The sequence below is a fragment of the Schistocerca gregaria genome, chromosome 2 (assembly GCF_023897955.1).
Source record: "Schistocerca gregaria isolate iqSchGreg1 chromosome 2, iqSchGreg1.2, whole genome shotgun sequence".
In the NCBI taxonomy this organism is placed as follows: Eukaryota; Metazoa; Arthropoda; class Insecta; order Orthoptera; family Acrididae; genus Schistocerca; species Schistocerca gregaria.
The window spans coordinates 270,635,362-270,657,880 of NC_064921.1; the positions used below are offsets into that span (position 1 = coordinate 270,635,362).

The window sequence follows — 22,519 nt, forward strand, 5'->3', positions numbered from 1 at the left end:
TCTGTTTGCGTGTGGAACGGGAAACTAAATGACGACAAGGCGCCCTCCGCTATGCACCACACTGCGGCTTTCGGAGTATTTACATAGATGTAGCTGTAGAAGTTTCACTTTCTGTGATGTCTGGTAGGGAGGAGAAAGATGAAGCTGTGAATGCGAGTGTTTGTTGAGCTTAGCTGTAGCTGTTCCTTATTGGGTAATTGCGGGATCAGTGCTAGGGATGGGAAAAACTGACCAGTTAAAATAGATACCGGTATTTTACTTCCACATAAGCGGTATTTTTCGGTAATTGTTTAGTCTCGTTACACCAGGCCTTTATTTTTTACCAATAATCGAGTAAAAAACCATCCTATCAGTTTGTCATAGCAGTGGTGCTAAAATGTTTTGTTTATAAATAAAACGTTTTTAAAAAGAGTAATGTTTATTCGTAAAACTCCCATTGCTTCGAAATATTGGGTTATTATAAGAAATGGGAAAAGCGATCAGAACTATTTTAGTAACAGCGCCAAACGAGACGAGTAAACACATCAATACAGCATTGCTGAGATAATATTGTACCTGCTGTCCTGTTCTACACAGAAGCAGTGATGATTTCGTTTTTTGGGAACGGAGGAACAGAGCAAAAGGTATATGCCAGGATTGTCATTTGTAGCTCAAAAATATTTATCGTTGGTAGGTGGTTCTGTGGCTTCTGATGGACTGGTATCGTCTTTGAATTATATTGTTTCTGATGAAAGGTATCGACTTGTAGATCATAACATTACAGAACGAGTATTTATGAACATACTGGACAATAAATATTGGTCAATGGATTAAATCATTACTAGTATATTATCTCTTGCCAAGTAATTCTTCCTGATAAATATTCTGTTTTGCATTCTCTCAAAAGTGTTCATCAGAATTTTTTGCAAAAGCGTCTTCAGTGTTGTCATAAAAAATGAATTCTATCCAAACTCCTGCTAAAAAGTAAATAAATACAGGGCGTTTAAGAAGTGATGTTCAATATTCAGGGCTATGACATGAATGATCATTCGAAACAAAAAAAGTCAAGTAGACATGGGCTCTAAAACGCATACCTTAAGAGTTATGAGCAATTCTTGACCTTTGATACTGTGAAATAAATCGCTTCCACCGCAAGCTCTTTGCTTTCCGTATTTTGAGAAGTGGTAGTATGGACCAAAACTAGAAAAAAAAGTCCAGTAAACAAGTGTTCTAAAATGTATAGCTTAAAAGTTATGAGCACTTGTTCATTAGAAGTGTTGTATTTCAAAGTAGCCAAGATGAAGAGTTGTGCTTGAAAGTAGATAAGATGAACAAGTGCTCATAGCTCTTAAGGTATGCATTTTAGAGCACATGTTTACTGGACACTTTTTTCTTGTTTTTGCCCACACTACATCTTCCTAAAATGTGAAAAGCAAAGAACTTGCAGTAGAAGAGATTGTTTCACAGTAGTATCGAAGATCAAGAATTGCTCACAGCTCGTAAGATATGCGTTTTAGAGCCCATGTTCACTTGACTTTTTTGTTTAGAATGATCATTTCTGTCGTATCCCTGAACATTGACTGGAACACCCAGTATATTTGACTACAAAACAGGTTTTCCATTCGAAATTAATAAGCAAAAAGAAATCTACAAATTTTACACGGAAGCTTATTTTTTGTCTCCTATTTCTGTGAAATAATAAAAGAGGAAGGAAATTAAGGTAACAGTAATAAATTAAAAACTCGGCAATTTATTCATTGTTTATGATAAAAACAGAAATTAGCTGATCTGCTATCTGTGTCTACATGCTACAACTTTAATTGTTTGCAGCCCTTAGAAACGGACAACGTAACAGAACACAGCATGTTGTTCTCAATGGAGAGACGTCTACAGACGTTAAAGTAACCTCTGGCGTCCCACGGGGGAGTGTTATGGGACCATTGCTTTTCACAGTATATATAAATGACTTAGTAGATAGTGTCGCAAGTTCCATGCGGCTTTTCGCGGATGATGCTGTAGTATACCGAGAAGTTGCAGCATTAGAAAATTGTAGTGAAATGCAGGAAGATCTGCAGCGGATAGGCACTTGGTGCAGGGAGTGGCAACTGACCCTTAACATAGACAAATGTAATGTATTGCGAATACATAGCAAGAAGGATCCTTTATTGTACGATTATATGATAGCGGAACAAACACTGATAGCAGTTACTTCTGTAAAATATGGGAGAGTATACGTACGGAACGATTTGAAGTGGAATGATCATATAAAATTAATTGTTGGTAAGGCGGGTGCCAGGTTGAGATTCATTGGGAGAGTCCTTAGAAAATGTAGTCTATCAAGAAACGAGGTGGCTTACAAAACACTCGTTCGACCTATACTTGAGTATTACTTATCAGTGTGGGATCCGTACCAGGTCGGGTTGACAGAGGAGATAGAGAAGATCCAAAGAAGAGCGGCGCGTTTCGTCACAGGATTATCTGGTAAGCATGATAACGTTACGGAGATGTTTAGCAAACTCAAGTTGGCAGACTCTGCAAGAGAGGCGCTCTGCATCCCCGACTAGCTTGCTGTCCAGGTTTCGAGAGGGTGCATTTCTTGATGAGATATCGAATATATTGCTTCCCCCTACTTATGTCTGATGAGGAGATCACGAATGTAAAATTAGAGAGATTCGAGCGCGTACGGAGGCTTTCCGGCAGTCGTTCTTCCGCAAACCATACGCGACTGGAACAGAAAAGGGAGGTCATGACAGTGGCACGTAAAGTTTCCTCCACCATAAACCGTCGGGTGGCTTGCGGAGGATAAAATGTAGACGTAGAAGTTTTTATGGTTTAGCACTGACTATTCGTAATGCCCACACAGTTGCGTGAGCCTCGATCGCAGAATAACTTTTGAGTTGTTGTTGTTGTTGTCGTCTTCAGTCCTGAGACTGGTTTGATGCAGCTCTCCATGCTACTCTATCCTGTGCAAGCTGCTTCATCTCCCAGTACCTACTGCAACCTACATCCTTCTGAATCTGCTTAGTGTACTCTCGGTCTCCCTCTACGATTTTTACCCTCCACGCTGCCCTCCAATGCTAAATTTGTGATCCCTTGATGCCTCAAAACATGTCCTACCAACCGATCCCTTCTTCTAATCAAATTGTGCCACAAACTTCTCTTCTCCCCAATCCTATTCAATACCTCCTCATTAGTTACGTGATCTATCCACCTTATCTTCAGTATTCTTCTGTAGCACCACATTTCGAAAGCTTCTACTCTCTTCTTGTCCAAACTAGTTATCGTCCATGTTTCACTTCCATACATGGCTACACTCCAAATAAATACTTTCAGAAACGACTTCCTGATACATAAATCGATATTCGATGTTAACAAATTTCTCTTCTTCAGAAACGCTTTCCTTGCCATTGCCAGTCTACATTTTATATCCTCTCTACATCGACCATCATCAGTTATTTTACTTCCTAAATAGAAAACTCCTTTACTACTTTAAGTGTCTCATTTCCTAATCTAATTCCCTCAGCATCACCCAATTTAATTTGAGTACATTCCATTATCCTCGTTTTGCTTTTGTTGATGATCATCTTATATCCTCCTTTCAAGACACTGTCCATTCCGTTCAACTGCTCTTCCAAGTCCTTTGCCGTCTCTGACAGAATTACAATGTCATCGGCGAACCTCAAAGTTTTTACTTCGTCTCCATGAATTTTAATACCTACTCCAAATTTTTCTTTTGTTTCCTTTACTGCTTGCTCAATATACAGATTGAATAACATCGGGGAGAGGCTACAACCCTGTCTCACTCCCTTCCCAACCACTGCTTCCCTTTCATGCCCCCCGAAACTTTTGAGAAAAAAAAAGTATTCAACCTCTCTTCACTTTTAGAGGAAGATATATGATCTAAGTTTAATTTTATTTCCCATTTTATTTGTTACCTTGGTTTTAGGTATCGGGTGTGAAACATGTAATGTAAAAGCCTGAGAGAGCCTTAGATTTTTCAGTCTTTGTTCGATGTCTACGTTTATTATGAGAAACGATAGCAACAAAAACGGAAAAATCGGTTATTTCACAAACCGGTTATTTTGATCGGTTTGACAGTGAAGATGAAAAGATCGGTATAACCGAAATGCCGATTGTTTTAGCGATGACCACCCCCTGATCAGGAGTGCATCAGTACAGCGGCGCACGCAGTGACGTACCTGGCCTCCCTCTGCAGGAACTTGTCGCGCTCGCGCTCGAGGCGCTGCTTCTCGCGGGCGATCTTGTGCAGCTCCTTCTCCAGCCACAGCAGCTCCTTGTTGGCCTTGCGCGCCGACCTGGGGCTGCCGCCCTCGCCGCCGCCGCCGCCGCCGCCCTCGCCGGCCAGCCCCACGCCCGGCAGGGAGGCGTGGCGGCCCGCGCCGGCCCCCGGGCCCGCGTCCTTGCGGCGCTGCCACTCGTGCAGCTTCTTGCGGAAGTCGGCGGACAGCGGGTGCTGCTGCTGCTGCTGGCGCAGCCGCTCCCACTCGTCCATCTTGCGCCGGAAGCACTTGTCGCCGGCGCGCTGCTGCAGCGCCAGCGCCACCAGCTGGTTCTGCTCCTCCAGCCCCATCACGCCCCCGCCGCCCCCGCCGGTGGGGGCCTCGGGGGCCCCGGAGGCGGAGGCGGCGACGGCGAGGCGCGCGCGCTCCCACTCGGCCAGCTTCTCGTGGAACTCGAGGCTCAGCTTGTGCTGCAGCTCCTCGTAGCTGCGCTGAATCTCCGCGTGCAGGCTCTCGCTCGTCACCTCCTCTCCGTCACCTGCAAGAACGGCGCTGGCCATTATTCCGCGCTCACACACGCACACTCCAACATCCACACCTAGCACGCCGTACTTCTCGTCCATTTCCTACACACGATGCACAAACCTGTGCATTTGAACAAGCACCAATAACACAAACCATAAATTGGAGGAACTGTCACCATTAAGAAATTAGAAATAATTCAAAAGCCAAGATCTATTAAATATTGTTTAATGGATAGCCGGTTTTAACACACTATAGGTGCCATCATCGAATCTGAATGTAGCTGAACATTTATAAACCATCTGGATATAACGATACATGAGGCAGACTAGCTCATATAAAATCATTGTATAAAAAAAATAACAGCTCTCATGTTCATTTTTTTCATCAGATATGTAAAACCGAAGTCACAAGATAAAACTATTTGGTACATGACCGATGCTCGACTATCAACGGACGGCATCACATTGCCCAAACGGCAGTGACAGTTATTGGTGAGGAATGATGGATGTATTGTAACTCACACGTACGATGTGTGTCCAGTGAGTAATGCAATACATTTTTTTCTGAAAGCAGGTTAGTTTTATTCAGGATTCCAGCACACTATATTATTCCGCAATCTTTTGGCTACAAAACTCTACTTTTCAACGCGAACTCTGTTCACAGAGACAGCCTTACACCACCTTACTGGAAAGGTCGGAACGCCCGTATGGTACCACTCTACCAGTCGACGTCCGAGCCAGTGTCTTGCTGCATCGATAACCTTCTCATCATCCACATACTGCTTTTTGTGGAGTGAATTTCTTCACTGTTCCAAACAGAAGGAGGTCGGAAGGTGCGAGATCCGGGCTGTAGGGTGGATAAGGAAGAACAGTCCAGTGAAGTTTTGTGAGCTCCTTTCAGGTGCGCAGACTTGCATGAAGCCTTGTGTTGTCATAGAGGGGGAGAAGTGCTTCTGAATTTTAACGGCAATGAACACGTTGAAGTCATTTCTTTAATTTCCTGAAGGTAGCACAGCTGTGTGCGCCCGGTCGGCACGCGAGAGATAGGACGTTTGCGCGAGTTGTTGCGACGATGACAGAAGCCTCGCCCAATGAATCACTGTGCCTTTTTTCACTGCCAAGTCTCCGTAGACATTGTGCAAGCGCCTATGTATATCTGCGATGCTCTGGTTTTCCGCCAAAGGAAGCTCAATGAAGGCTCTCTGCCTGGAACGCACCTCCGCTGCAGAGGCCACCTTGAAGGTACATATAGGGACGCCACCTATCGGAACTTCATGAAACTGTAGGGGCTGAAGCGAGAATATTCCATGATGTTCCACAACAAATTCCGCACTTTTTCAACTGAAATTGGTAAAGAAAAAACGTGTTGCACAATTACTGAACGCCCCTTATACACTGGTGGAAACTGTATGATTACACTTAAGATCTGTAAAGACGTGTGTTTGCATAGATGTGAAGTATCTGTGATGCTTTATGTAACCTTTAACTTGTATGTACAATCATGGAGGTATATTGCGATTTTGCCTTTGCTAACACGATAAAATATTTTGTAGATCATGGTTAAAAATGGACTAGTCACCACAAAGGAACGACTGTTATCACAGCTGTGACGGAGATTGGAAGAAAATAAAGAGTTTAACAATCCAGTTGCTGCTCCTAGCCTGCTTTAGTATGCTGGAACTTCATACATGTTTGTAAACTTCGTACTCCAATCTCGCACGTATGGGACATCATAGAACGACAACTTCAGCGTCATCCTCAACGAGCATTAACTGTCCTTGTATTGGCCGACCAAGTGCAACAGGCATGAAGCTCCACGCCATAAACGGACATCCGTCACCTGTACATTACAACGCATGCACGTTTGCGTTCTTACATTTAATATTCGGGCGATTACATCGGTTATTAATGTACCAGCATTCAAATTTGCAGTGGAATATATCGCGCTTACATTAGCCTGCGAACTTGCAATGTTAATCACTCAGATATGTTGCCCACACAAATGTATTCTCGACATTTAATTACTCTAACTTAATTATTTTTTGGTTTCGAGTTTTTTTTGTCATTGTAGTTCCAAGTACACTGCTAAGTTTGATTGCTTCATTGTTACAATAGTTCTGTTTCAGGTGAATTGCCATTATCAGGTTATTTGTAAGTAGTGGTACATACTTTTGATGCAATATTTCTAGTTTTATAGGTAATTATTAAACAGATTTCATTACTATACATTTTTACATATGTCTGATGGTTTTGACATTAACGTAACATTGGTGGTTCTGTCTCTTTATTTGCTTGTTAATTACGTCCCTTAGGTGTTACTGGAGTAGTAATGGTTGGTTATCACCTTATCTGACTTATTACTTCATTAAAATTATCCATCATGACAACCGATAGATACATGAAATGAAATAATACGAGATAACTAGATTAACATTATGCCTAAATTCATAAGATGCAGATACGAACAAAAAAATGCAGCATCCAAACAGCATAAATGGAAAATCTGACAACAAGCAGATATAAAGACGCACCTACGAAATTCAAAAAGAAAGTATAGCATCAAAATAAAAAGAAAGAAAAGTTTAATTCCATTTATAATTGAATACAAACGAATGCATAGGACTCAGCACACCCTGTAACGAAAATACGTTACAATGTCACTATCTAGCGATGCCAAATGACCTTGCAATTATAAGCAAAATAAGTAATAACTGAGAATACAGGACCACCAAAATTTGTAGATAATACCGACAGCTAAAAATATGTACAATTATAAAAAAAGAAAAAGTATATATATTTGGATGTAATACACAGAAAAAGATAAAATGTAACAGTAGCAATGATCAGTACCTACACAGCACCAATGATAAACAGATCTGTTTGTAACAGTACAGTAGCGCTCGATTATCTGTCAAATAAGCTGTCACGAAAATACTAATACAAAGAATATAATCTTACAACTACATAAAGTAATAAGTCAGATAAGTTGATAACCAACTATAATCACCCCAGTAACACCAAACTAACGCAGTTAACAAACAAACAGACAGTGACAGAACCACCGATATCGTATGGATGACAGAACCATAAGACGTATATAAAAATACATAATAAAGAAACATATTTAATAATTATCTATAAAATTAGGAATAATATACCAAAATTATGTACCATTACTTACAGAAAACCTGATGATAGCAATGCCTATTGTAAAAATAAAGCAATCAAAGTTAGCCGCATACTTAGAACTTTAGTTATACTATTTTTGTAGTTACTGTGGCGAAGATGGTGAAGTGATATGCAGTGCAATAAAGTTACGAGCTGGATCCGCAGCCACTAAAGCCCTAGGATTCACGGCTAAGTCTCTGTTAATACAGAAACAACGATCCTCCAAAGAGATTTGAAGGTTTCTCATTGTCGGGGAAGCAGAGCTTAAAGCAGTTTTAGCTGTGCTGCTGGGAGCTTATCTTGGACACGGTCCAGCAGTGGATCTTACTGTGCTTCTGGCATCTCCAGTGCTCTTTTTGTAGAAATTACACATAATCTCATTTCAGAGTAATGACGGCGATGACTTTTCATGGCATGAACTCCCCGAGTCACCGAAGACGTTGAAGACTCGTTGTTATTCATGCACGCTGTAATGGCGGCTTGCCAGCTCTTGCAGGTCACTGCCTCATGGTACAGTAGCAGCCGCGGATTGCAACAGGCAGCTGTTTCAGCATTACGCAGTCTGTCCAGCCCCAGTACATCGGTGCGACCACCCGATTGGCAACCAGCGGCGTTGCCAAAATCCGGGACCCACTTAAGCGTTATGGTAGGGTGACTACGTGACACCTGGGGCGTCTACATGACAATAAGCCACGTCGAGGCATGTCCGGTTGAGCTGGCAAAAGGAATCAAGTTGACGACTGCTGTAGAGTGCTCTGCCGCCTTGCGGTACAAAGGACCTTCGCTCAATCAACGCCCATTGGTGCAGCCAGTCTGTCAGTATCGTTCAACGGGACTATTTTCCATACGGTCCTCCATCGCGCAGCAATGGGTCTGAGAGTCGAACCGGTGTCCTAGTAGCCACCGACCTGCCTAGCGACTTCTCTCTCCAGACGCCGCCAGTGAGATAATGAAGGGGGCAGGCATTGGCTCCCTGGGTGACACTGTCTTCGCTGCAAGCCACTAATGGGCAGGTTCTCAGCAGAACTTGCGACCTGTTTGGCTGTGAGGTGTGGCTGTGCTGCAAATACTGATTCAGCTCCGTCTGCCGATCAAGCTACCTACGCAGCTAGGAGGTTCCACTCATGGGCTGCGAGGTCGGAAATTTGAAAATGTACCGCCGCCAAGAACCGTGTATTACACGCACTCACCCTGCCTGTTGACTTGGGCCCTGAGCATCGCTGTATGCTGTCTGGTTGCAACATGAGCTTTTCTGAACTTGCTCTTGCTCCCACCAGTGATCACTCAAGCCCGGGTTCAGGAAGTTGGAAAACGACACTGACACTCCTGACAAGCGTACACCTGCTACCCCACCCTCCTATGAGATCGACACTGAATACAGCCGCCGAGACCGTTACACTGCTCAAACCACTGCCCACAACGCTTGGTGTCCGGTTGGAGCTGGGTTCAATGAAGCACAGTATATACGTAACAGAGGTGGGTTGATTTAACAGTAATGGTACAGATTTAACACATGAGAAATCAGGATAACAGACTCAAATAGTGTTAATATTTCACGCGGTTCAGACTCCCAACGTATAGGCCGATTTGGGTTCTTAAAAAGGAATATATCCTCCTCAAGCACTAATTCACATTTTGCACCTGTCATGCACGCTGGATACCAATCTGTTCAGAAGTTCTTGGGTTATATTGATCTCTCCCTTCTCAAGGCTGTTTTCAGTTCTTGCATTGTTCGGGGAGGGATGTCCTTTGAGAAACACGTCTTCCAAGAGCATCCCATGCATGCTCTATACGGTTAAGGTCTGAGGAGTATGCAGGCCATTCCGTTCCTTCAATATCTTCACTTTCCAGTGTGTCCGACACCTCCGCCATCCTGTGTGGGATCTACCGCACCCATAAACATTCGTAAGGGTTACAGCTTAATCTGCCTGCAATGCCGCTGCAATGGTACCTCGCATAAAGATATGCAGCAGAATTTAGCCACTGTGCACAACGCCTGCCCACAACATAACGCCTAGTACATGCCGATGACGCTCCTGCATTCTGTGGTGTGTAACGTGTTCCCCACTCTCTTCACACTAACTGGCGGCCAGAATCACTTGCCACAGTGAAGTGGGATTCGTCGGAGAACATCACTCTGGACCACTGTATCTGACCCGAACCATTATGTTCCCTACCCCAGCAAACTCAGTCTCGGCGGTCATGTGGTTGAAGTAGGTAGGCTGCTGAGCACACTAACCAGCCCGATTTGATCACCGCGAAATAGTTCTGGCAGAGACAAGTTTTCGGTAGCGTTTGCAAGGTCTGCAACGACCTGCCTATGAGTGCGATGTCTGATCCTTGTCGCCAGTAGCGCTACATATCGATCCTCTTGCAGTGTAGCGGCTCCTCTGCGACCACCAGCAAGCTTTCGTGTTGCATTTCCACTATCATCGGCCTTTTTAATAGCGAGATGACACTTTTGGACACACTCATTACTGTGACCACAATAGGGACACTTTGAGCAGATTAGAGCCGCCCAACTGCTCTTGTACGATCGTAAGCAGTCAAACGGTATCTTGCAGACATATAACCGTATCACATGGAATGTCGCACTAATGGGTTCTACAGCAGCCTTCGCCAAACACATTACTGCATGAACTACCGAATGCATACAGAGCAGGACCCTTGATATTTCTAAATATATTGGGAATCCCATAATCGATACTTAAACGTATTATTATCGGACCTCGATTATCGCAAAAAGTTATAGATATATCGACGGAAGAAATATCGATGTAACAGCTGCACACTGTAAATATACAGCCGGCTTTAGAGCTGTATATTTAAGTATTGATTTATTATTATATATTCAGTATGTCAAGAACCTAGTCGCCTCCCTTTACCTATTAGAGCATGAATTGAAAGGAAAACGATGCATGTTCATGTTTGGCGATAATCACTTTGCTGACAATGGTAACTGCGTGTAAGTGGAACAATATAAGGTGTTCGGTGGGTTCGTCGTTCGGTTTCGTCACATATCGGATTTGTAAGATTTCTTCATGTCGACTACCCTGTTTTTTTAATTTCTGTAAACGCTAGCAAACGAGCAGTCGTAATGTCAAAACTGCATGGTGTAGTTAAACATAGCAATCTATGTTGCTAGCGCCGAGCGCCATTTACCTCAGCATTTCTCTCAAAAATTACGAGGCTTATTCGGAAATTAAAATCCGATTAGGCGCGAAATGGAAACCACTGTGAAAATCCGATGGAACTTTGCACAGATGTGTTGGGCAGTGTTTTCAGTGCTCCTGTCGATCGCTTCAAGTCGCTCTTCTCCGTTCAGAGCGCAAGGTAATCACGTAGAAATGCCTAAAACAACAGTGCCTCCCGCCAAGTATGTGGATCTGGGGAGAGATTTCGCCTGAAGCTATGCAGCCCACATAACATAAATGTCATGCGTTTCTTTCTTCTAGATAATTTTCAGCCGCATTCCGCAGGGGCAATGAAGACGCTCCTGCAGCGTTTTCGATGGGAAGTGTTTGATCACCCACAATGCAGTCCTTAATTGGCTCCCTCCGTTGTTTATGTCTGCTCACAAGAAGCGCTGGCTATGAAGACAACATTTTGGCACAAACAACGAAAGGCAGAGCAGCGTAGAGAATTGGCGGAAATCACAGGCGGCTGCTTTCTCTGACGAGGGCACTGGAAAGGTTGTACAACGCCACGACAAATGTCCAAGTCGGAGCGGAGACTATTTAGAGAGGTAGCTGGGAGGTGCGGTTACTGTTGCCAATAAAAAAATTTTGATTTTCGCTGTGGTTTTCATTTCGCAACGGATCGGACGTTACTTTTTGAACAGCCCAAGTATAGTCCCATATCACTATACGCTTTTCGCTACATTTCTTCCGTGTTTGTGTATTCGAAGAAAACCAATATTCCGTGAATTGTGTGCCCCACAATCCAGATTGTAGCATTTTTCTTTGTTTTGCGGTAGAGGTTCCATTGCGGTATGATGGAGTCTGACACTGTGATGTGATGCATAACGGCTCTGTTCATAAATCGCAGCAAGTCTCTAGCGGTGTCCCAGATGATACGAAATTTACGGCACACAGAGCGATATTCGATAGTGTCCTCTTCCCCACATATGTCGCAGTTACTTGATCGGAGTAGGTGAGTTGAATAGAGTTTAGAGTTTGTTGAAGTAGTGCAATTTGTGACCTCGTACCACATTGGGCGCACGCTCCCAGATGGAACCCCAAAGTCTAGATTTTCCCACACAGTTTCCCACTTGTGCTGTGGCGGTCGCCACTGTCATTTATTCTCAACTGGAGAGCCACAAAGTGCGGTAGCGGGGTCGTTGACTCTGTTCCCTCTCAGGTCACTATGCAGAAGGTAGATGGTGTCGAGGTAAAACTGACGCACGAAGTTCAGCGCATGGAAGATGTTGCTAATTTGGACTGGTGCATCTAGTGATTGTGGCCAAAATTTATGAGATAACGTTGCTGTTGGACTGCAAGAACCTTTTTCAATCACGGCGTTGGTGCGTTTGATGAAAAGCGCCGTAAATTTGGCATGCAGGTCTATTAACCACAGAGCACCATCTTCAAGGCTCTGGCCGCAAGTTTGCATGAAGACTTGAAGATGTTCCCTCTCCACAGGATCCAAAATAGGCCTGTTTAATCACACGTTCTATCTGTTTGGGCACTGGCAGAACTTGAGTCAGATACCAGGCCTTGGCTAGGATGTTGGTGTTTATGGTCTTCACCCTTTCACTCTTTCCAAGGCCCTGGTCGAGTGTGTTTTGGCTACCGCTCTGATTTCGTGTAGGGTGGTACGTCAGTTAAGCACCTCCATTCCCTGCATGTTTTTCGTCATGACGACTCTCAGCAATTCGTGCTGTGTCCGGACACAGAACCAGTTCTGTTGAATATTCCATCTGCAACTTGAGAGGGGGAGAAAAACTATCTGTGTAGGATTGAAAATTGCCCCTGTTGCCTTCTCAAATTGTCGGAGTACAGTGTACAGCTTCTCCACGTCTGTTGACTGTTCCATGATAACCTATCGGCATAAGCCCTGCAAATCAACCGGTCGCTGCCCATCGTGATCTCCCGGCATTTGTGGGATACGTGTCGGAGGAGCGTATCTAATGCTATGGCATACAAAGCCACCCACAGTAGATACGTTTTCCGTACTGACCTAGTGATCAGGATTCTGTCACTTAGGAAGCCATTAAGGACGACCCTGGAAGTGGCGTTCCCAAGTATGTTCTGAATGACAGTCTTGAAATTGGTCCCAAATGACATAATGGTCATCATCTTCTTCAGATAAGCTTGACTAATACTGTCAAATGCATTCTGAAGGTCGATAAGTAAAATCGTTGCATTTCTCATCCTTCTACTTTTGACATGAGCGATACAGTCTCTGTATGATAGAACAGCGTCGAATATATTTCTGTCCCGTACTACACACGTTTAGTGTTGGCTGGCAACCATTGGCAATACCTGATTCAATCTCCTGGCGACGCACAGCACCATTGTTTTATAGTCGCTGTTGAGCAATGTGACTGGTCGCAGACTGCCAATGTTCGGTGTCACGTTTGACTTTGGAATGAGTTAAGTAGCCTTCCGCAAATGCTGGTGGTATTCAGATTACGTTCTGGATTTAATTGGCAATACGGATTAAAGTGTCACTTGAGGTGTTAAAATTTTTGTATAAAGTTAAACAGGGATCCCTCCAAGTCCTGGAGAGTTTCCCTTGGGACTCCCTTTGATAGCATCATCCAGATCGTCGGGTGTAAAACTCTCGTTGATGTGTAATCGGTTATCCCTCGTTAAAACATGAGGAACGTTTTGCAGAACAGATGTCAACGTTCCGGAGGCTACGTCGGTGTCACGAAAAGAAACTTCAAAATACCTGCAAATCTCTCGCCGTATCTCCTCCACGTCACCTGTTTTCCCACCGTACTGTTTCCTTCAATTTTTCATGCATAATCCCCCCCCCCCCGGTCTGCATTCCCTGTGCGTATGATATACGGAGAGCGACTTTCCATGTACGGCACCAACGGGTTGGCTCTTCTTGCGGTACCATCACCGCGGGACATCAGGTCTTTTGAAAGCTGAGGTTTAAATCTCTTAAAACCGGAAGTATATCTGCTTGTACCGTAACCTTTTGAGCTAGATCTTATAAACAACTCCGATAAAACTGTGCCTTTATCCTGCGCCAATGCGTTTTTTGACGACTGAAGTTGATCTGAAACATCCGGATGGCAGGCTTGGCTGCTGTGACCCACCATTCAAGTCTACTCCACGCAGTGTCCTGCTCCTGGGGTGATTTTTGTCACATGGTGTTAAAAATCTTCAGATGAAATGGCGCTGTCCAAAAGACTGCAGTTCAGCTTTCAGGTGTTTTTGCAAAGTGGGGGCCGATCATCAGGGAAATCATTTCGCAGAAGTAATTACAATGATCCGAGAAGAAAACGGGTATGACTTCTGTGGTGTGTATGTGTGTCGTAATATGTCCTGTCTAGCGGACTAGGGCAGGTGTTTTAAAAGTAGGTGTAGTGGAGTTTGTCTACGCCACACGTCTTTATGCCGGAAACCGTTGCCTAGTGCTCGAAGCTCGGGAGATCTGTTTGGCCGCGGTACTTGACTGATATAACTGAGCACTGCGTTAAGATCCCCACCAATGACAATGCCGTCGTCAGGGCCGTGCAAAAGTTGAGAAACGTCTTGATTATAAAAGTGTCTTCTTGCCGGTCTATCGCCAAAAGGGGAGTAAACATTTACAAAGACAGAGTTGTTTACAGTGCAAGCAATCGCGTGACCAAATAGTTCAAATGGCTCTAAGCATTATTGGGCTTAACATCTGAGGTCATCAGTCTCCTAGACTTAGTACAACTTAGTCCTAACTAACCTAAGGACATCACACACATCCATGCCCGAGGCAGGATTCGAACCTGCGACCGTCGCAGCAGCGCAGTTCCAGACTGAAGCCCCTAGAGCTGCTCGGCCACAACAGCCGGCAGTAGCGTGACAATTCGGCAAAAGTTCAACATCTTTGACATCAATGTCTGAGTTAAAATATCAGTGCCTGTTTGCATTCCCGCGTCTACATTTGCAATAACAGCAAAAGCAGTGATCAATTCAAGGGCTTCACGGGTCATTTCTTGGAGGAATGCTATCTGACACTTATTGTCCCGCTACAAAGCTGAATGTAGGAAGTAAACCTGAATTAACCATTGTATGCGTTTTACACATTCATACAATCTAACAACCATCAATGTTGAGCGAAGGTCGTTAAAGGTACATGGGATCTTGAATCTCAAGCGTAATAACAATGGAGATGAAAAATCAATAATTTCGATTCCCACCCGTATCTTGCTCCCTGGCGTGACTTAAGTATGAGAAATCACAGGCAGAGAAAAGACACTATCCAGAGCTTGAAAAAACTACATAATTTCGGGGTGGCCGAGCGGTTCTAGGCGCTACAGTCTGGAACCGCGCGAACGCTACGGTTGCAGGTTCGAATCCTGTCTCGGGCATGGGTGTGTGTGATGTCCTTTGGTTAGTTAGGTTTAAGTAGTTCTAAGTTCTAGGAGGCTGATCACCTCAGATGTTAAGTCCCACTGTGCTCAGAGCCATTTGAACTATTTGAACTACAAAATTTCATAAAAGGTGGATTGACAGTTATCTGAAAGGCTTCATCGTGCTGAGGAAATCAGAACAGCTACTTTATAGATTTTCTATGTAAAACAAATGACTCTCGGAATACCGATATTTGATCGCGATAGCAAAATCAGTTCGGGAATAGAAAGTAAATTCCTGAGAGAAAAATCTGTTGCCGAAATCCTTTAGTGGTTGCTGGCGTGAATACTAAGGAATATTAATTTGAAACGAAGGGGCAAAATAGCAACTTTTGCAGACGATTTGCCTGTTTTCCTGCAAATGGTGAGGTTTGTTTATCTCATACCTCTCGCCTCCTGCCCCGACCTGGTTGGCACCGAGATAATTCTCTTCTAACAGTGGTTCAGTTAATGGTTAATTAAAATAATGGATAGGACAACAGAGACAACCTATAGATTAGAGAAAATACGTCTCTTCTGATAAAATCTACTGTATTCTTCTCCTAGTAACACATAATGAATTTGTGAGGTAGCGGTACACGAATACAACGGTAAATTTATGAAAACCAGGTCCTATTGCTTCTTGCTACAGGACAAGAATGTAAAATATAAAGCAATCAATAAAATGAAAGGCACTGGATTAAAACTGTTCAGTCCTCGAAATACGAGAGAGTGCGAGGAGAGCAAACGCGGAGAAATTTGTTCACTAGTATGAAAGGTAATGGAAGTCAGGTCAGGGCACTTCAAACAATTATTCCGGTAACATTTTAGATAGCACCCGATCTACTGCATACTGAATAATCAGTAGCATAACAATGAACGCTACTGAACGTGAACTCACAGGTGAATTTAATTATCTGCAACCTCAAGTGCGGGACGCTTCATGACAGCTAACCATGCACCAAGCACATACATCGACGCTAAGGGGGCGGCTGTCTCCGTACACAAGCCGTCGTATCAGCTAACCTCCCTTTAACTCGTTCACCCGGAAGGGGACTGGGTGTTGTGTGTCCTTCATCATCATTTTCATCATCATTGACTCGCAAGTCGCCGATGTGGCGTCATCTAAAATTGAGTGCAATGTGGCGGCCGAACTCCCCCCGTATGAGGCCACCCAGCCAACAATGCCATACGATCATTTCATTTCATTTGAACAAGTACCAACTGGGCGATCACGGCACCTCTCGCAAACTCCAAACTAGGCCTCCGCCGACAAGAAGAGGACAGCGTAATCACCATCACCAGCGCTGCAATTGCCGTTAGGTCCCCTGTGCAGCGGTTAGAAACTACAGCCCAGGAGTTGAGAATACAGAAGAGGCGGCTACATCCACGAAAACGGCGTGCTTTCTCGTGTCCAAGTAGCCGTAGCGTGCATCAAAAACTATTGCTGACTAGGCTCTGCAAGTATTCTCCAGCCTGCGATATTGTAGAATTAATCACGTTAGGACCCAGAAGATTCGTCTGCCCTCATTAATTCACGGTGCGCTGGTTACGCAAACCGGCGGTGAACTCAAATCATCGGTCAAAATTTTCTGATAGCGAAAAATTAAAGATTAATTACGACGTCTTCTGAAATAACAATTTAATCAACTGTAAATGCATATCAACGAAAGGTAATTTTATGGCTAAAACGAATCCTATGTTAAAAGGGTTCAAATGGCTCTAAGCACTATGGGACAACATCTGAGGTCATCAGTCCCCTAGACTTAGAACTACTTAAACCTAACTAACCTAAGGACATCACACACATCCATGCCCGAGGCAGGATTCGAACCTGCGACCGTAGCAGCAGCGCGGTTCCGGACTGAAGAGCCTAGAACCGCTTGGCCACATCGGATGGCTCGATGCTAAAAGCAGAGGCTGGTGACAGGCCTTGTGGCTTGTCCATGAACAGTCTGTACTCTGCAATCTCATTTTCGTTTTCCGCAAGTTGTATCGCATGTACGAGGGTGGTCTGATAAGTCTGGCAAAATGCTTGTTTCGAAAACAACTCACCTTTCTTCTCGACACACTCGACTTTGATGGATATATACTTGGTCCAGCGATCCTCCAGCCTTTTCATCTCATCGAAAGTTAGATTCTGTCAGAGTTCGCAAAATACTCGTTGACTGCAAATATCACTTTGATCATTTGATGAAAATTTCTTCCCAGCAAGCCAAAGTCTCAGTCCAGGGAATAGGAAAAAGTCACTAGAAACCGTATCTGGTGAACGGGGTGGATTAGGAACCAATGCAAAGAACAGTTCATGCACTTTTATCATTGTTATTTCTGGTGTGTGTGATCGTGCTTTATCCTAGTGAAAGAGCACTTTTTGGGTGGAATCTTGGTCCATTTTCAGCCGAAGCAAGTTTCAAACGTTTCAACACTGAAGCATAATAAGGTCCACTTATGGTTCTTTCTTTTCCAAGTAATCTGTGACGATTATTCCCTAAAAATAGAAGCCATCACCGTACCAGCTGACAAAACAGTCTTTGCCTTCTTCGGTGCACTTTCACTAGCCTTTGCCCATTGCTTTGACAGCGGCTTTGACACTGATGAGTAATGATGGAGCCAGGTTTCATCGACATTCGCAAACGGTTCAGAAAGTCTTGCGGATTGCGATTAAACATCGCCACACATTGTGTTGAAATGTTGTGCTGGATGCGCTTTTGGTCGACGGTGGAAACCACCTATTACCAGCTTCTTCATAGCCAATTCTCCATGGAGGTTATTGTGCAGTTTCTCACTTGAAATGCCTACAGTGTCAGAAATCTCACGCATTTTTATCCGTCGGTCTTGCTTTACCATACCTTGCATTTGCTCAATGGTTTCCGTTGTGGTTGCCTCAGTTGGACTGTCTGTATTTATACGAACACGTTTAAATCACCAATCCAAAGGTAAATGGTCTTCGATAATGATGCAGAGTCCCCATGAACTTCATCGAATCCTGTTTTGATTTGTGTGGCAGTCTAATAATTGAAATGAAAATGTTTGATAACAGCACGAAACGCGGTTTTCTCTATTTTCAGTCGCAGTCGACATGCTAACCAATTCAGATGGCTGTCAACAATAAAACATACTATACTTTGTTTAACACCTTTATATCAGGGGTGCCCAACCCGCTACCTAAGAAGTGAGCATCTGTTACGCCATCAATAGTAAAAATCCCATTACATTCGGTTTATGTAAACTTATGATAAATTCAATATTTTTAATCTGAAACTCAGGCTCCCTCTACACGACTGTATTTTCTTCTGGGCGGTTATTGTTAGTGTTAAGTACACTACGTATGGTCCAAAAATACTCGTCTTCTTCCAGTGTGGGCTAGGCAAGCTAAAAGGTTGACACACCTGTTTTTTTACGATAGTTGGAATAATGAAGCTTACCAGCCACGGAGGTGCAAGAAAAACGTTCCGTTCTTTCATGGAAGTTTTCCAGACTTATCGAACGACTTATCGTAAATATGACTTCTGATTCTTCCAAATTTTGTATACTATTATATGTGGAACGCCTCTACTCCGATGCCGTGTTAGTAGTGGCTATAATGTGAGTGGCCTGTTTGTAATTACATCGAGGTGACAAAAGTCATGGGATAGCGACGTGCGCATTTAAAGATGACAGTAGTATCCTGTAGACAGCGAATAAAAGGGCTATGCATTGGCAGTGCTGTCTTTTGTGATTCACGTGAAAAGGTGTCCGATGTTATTATAGGCGCACGGCAGGAACTAACAGACTTTGAACGCGGATTGGTAATATGAGCTAGAAACATGGGGAATTCCATTTCGGAAATCGTTAGTGAATTCAATATTCCGAGATCCACAGTGTCACGAAAGTGCCGAGGACACCAAATTTCAGGCAATACGTCTACCATGGACTACGCAGTGGTCGACGGCCTAAAGGACCGAGAGCAGTGGCTTTTGCGTATAGTTGTTTGTGCTAACAGACAAGAAAAACCGCAGAAAGCAATGTGGGACGTGCGAAGAACATATCCGTTTAGACAATTTGGCGATATTTTGAGTTAATGGGATATGGTAACAGACGAAAGACTTCTGTGCCTTTGCTAACAGCACCACATCGCCTGCAGCGCTCTACTGAGTCGTGACAGTATTGGTTTGACCCTAGACGACTAGAAAACTATGGCCTGGTCAGATGAGTTCCGATTTCAGTTGGTAAGAGCTAATTATAGAGCTAGAGAAAGGCGAAGACCCCAAGAAGCCATGGATCGAAATGGTTCAAATGGCTCTGAGCACTATGGGACTTAGCATCTGAAGTCATCAGTCCCCTAGAACTTAGAACTACGTAAACCTAACTAACCTAAGGACATCACACACATCCATGCCCAAGGCAGGATTCGAACCTGCGACCGTAGCGGTTGCGCGGTTCCCGACTGAGGAGCCCAGAACCGCTCGGCCAGCGCGGCCGGCTGCCATGGATCCACGTTGTCAACAAGGCACTATGCTTGTTGGTGGTGGCTCCTTAATGGTGTGGGCCGTGTTTACATGGAATGGACTGGTTCACTTGGAACGATCATTGATTGCAAATGGTTATGTTCGGCTACTTGGAGACCATTTCATGTTCCCAAACATGTCACCGGGCCACAGCTGTTCGCGATTGCTTTGAAGAACAGTCTCGACAATTCGAACGAATAGTTTAGCCCCCCAGATCGCCCGACATGGATCTCATCGAACATACACCGGACGTAATCGAGAGGCCAGTTCGTGCACAAAATCCTGCACCGGCAACACTTTCACAGTTCTGGACGGCTATAGAGGCATCATGGCTCAATACTTCTGCAGGGGACTCTCAACGATTTGTTCAGTCCATGCCACGCCGAGTGTCGTGTGACTAGGGCCTCCCTTTGGGTAGACTGTTCACCGGGTGCAAGTGTTTCGAATTGACGCCACTTCGGCGATTTGCGCGTCGATGGTGTAAGATCCCCTCGCTTCTAAACTGATACTGTTGTTACTCAGCTAAGCCGCGAGTCCGTAGGGGGTGGTGTATGTGACGTACAGTATCAGTCAGCATTTCCACCGGGAATTTGCGAATGTAAGTCGGACCTTCCTTGATCCGCCTTGGTGGGTCGTGTCGTCGGATTTCCTCCTACCTGTGCAAGATGCAGCTCTCTTAAATGTCGTCCCGTGCAGATTTTTCATTGGCGCATTAGATGTATTTCGGTCGAAGCTAATTATCTGAAATTGCTGTCGATCAACTTTGAGATATCTCTTTCCTCTAAATTAACATTCAAAATGCCGTAATATCACTTTTATTCCTATTAGATCAATAATGAAACACTCATGTCACAAACTACTCGTAATGGAGAACATGGCTACCATCGAACAAGACAGGAAGAACTCCTAACGCCGACTGCCGACTTCGGCGCGCAGTCCGTATCTCTTACTAGTTTCGTCACAGTTCGTGGATTTCCGATCAAGTTCGTACTTACTAAGATATGCATTTGTTAATGAACGGGTGTGATTTTAACGAGGCAAAATTATGATACATAGTTTTAAACATCCAGAGGCTCAACCTAGTATTCATGTTGTCATAAAAAAATGGTTCAAATGGCTCTGAGCACTATGGGACTTAACATCTATGGTCATCAGTCCCCTAGAACTTAGAACTACTTAAACCTGACTAACCTAAGGACATCACACAACACCCAGTCATCACGAGGCAGAGAAAATTCCTGACCCCGCCGGGAATCAAACCCGGGCGTGGAAAGCGAGAACGCTACCGCACGACCACGAGGTGCGGACATGTTGTCATAAATGACTTTAATTATTAAATATAAATAAACAAAGTCGGTGAAGTGTGCGCTGATATGAAACTTCCTGGCAGATTAAAACAGTTTTAATCTGCCAGGAAATTTCATATCAGCGCACACTCCGCTGCAGAGTGAAAATTTCATTCTGGAAACATCCCCCAGGCTGTGGCTAAGCCATGTCTCCGCAATATACTTTCTTTCAGGAGTGCTAGTTCTGCAAGTTTCGCAGAAGAGCTTCTGTAAAGTTTGGAAGGTAGGAGACGGATACTGGCAGAAGTAAAGCTGTGAGTAGCGGGCGTGAGTCGTGCTTCGGTAGCTCAGATGGTAGAGCACTTGCCCGCGAAAGGCAAAGGTCCCGAGTTCGAGTCTCGGTCGGGCACACAATTTTAATCTGCCAGGAAGTTTCAAAGTCGGTGACTTTGGCGCCAAGATGGCGGTACTTCCCGTCATGTATACTTCCCAGGCTGATACTTGTTGCTACTGTCCAGCGCCGAGCCACACCCTACTACGCACGACACGACATATGGTCGCTTCGTCACCTAGCCAGCCAGCTTGGGAACTGCTCTCCGACTCACGGTCGGCTACGGACTACAGCACTTCCCAACTATCGTGAATACATCAACAAGAGACAATAATTTATTAAAACTGGTAAAACTGTCTTCCTCACGTAAGAGGCACCTTACAATGGGGATGAAATGATGGTGATTAGGACAACGCAACACTCAGTCCCTGAGCGGAGAAATCTCCGATCCAGCCAGGAATCGAATCCGGGTTTTTTTTTTTTTTTTTTTTTTTTTTTTTTTTTTTTTTTTTTGCGTTTGGTCTGGGCGGACGTCACAAGACATCCGTTCAAGTTGATCGTCGATTCCTTTACGCAGTTTTTTCTTTTATCACAGAGGGCAAGCAGCCCTCTGACAGAACACGATTAGCTACTGTGCCGGCTGGCCCTTAGGATTGACAGTCTCTCGCGCGGACCACTCAGCTACCGGGGGCGGACGTCGGTTTGTTGCACCACGCCGGGCAAAAGGTGGTCCGCCCCGACGTTTGGAGGTATCCCACGACTTTTGCACCTCAGCGTATGTTCGCGCGTGTAATCGTTGCCAGCGGGGACGGAAATGGGGAGCGGGGGCGAGGAAGCGGTGAGCGGGCGGAGCGGCCGTCAGCAGGCGTTTAGCGCGGCGGCCGCTCGCTTCGCGCGGTGTGCGGCGTGCGGAGCGCTTGCTCGCCGCTCGTTACATAAATCAGTCGGCGCCGGGGAAAA

At 44.5% G+C, this 22,519-nt stretch overlaps 1 protein-coding gene across 1 annotated transcript in view; it reads right to left on the reverse strand.

Moving 5' to 3' along the window:
* Window positions 1-22,519, reverse strand: part of LOC126335742 (uncharacterized) — a 513,925-nt gene that overhangs the window by 227,013 nt on the left and 264,393 nt on the right. The window contains exons 7-8 of the mRNA XM_049999199.1: window positions 4,385-4,758; window positions 4,179-4,327 (exon numbers count right to left, since the gene is read on the reverse strand). Coding sequence (XP_049855156.1) covers window positions 4,179-4,327; window positions 4,385-4,758 — 523 coding nt within the window. The remainder of the gene's footprint in view (window positions 1-4,178; window positions 4,328-4,384; window positions 4,759-22,519) is intronic.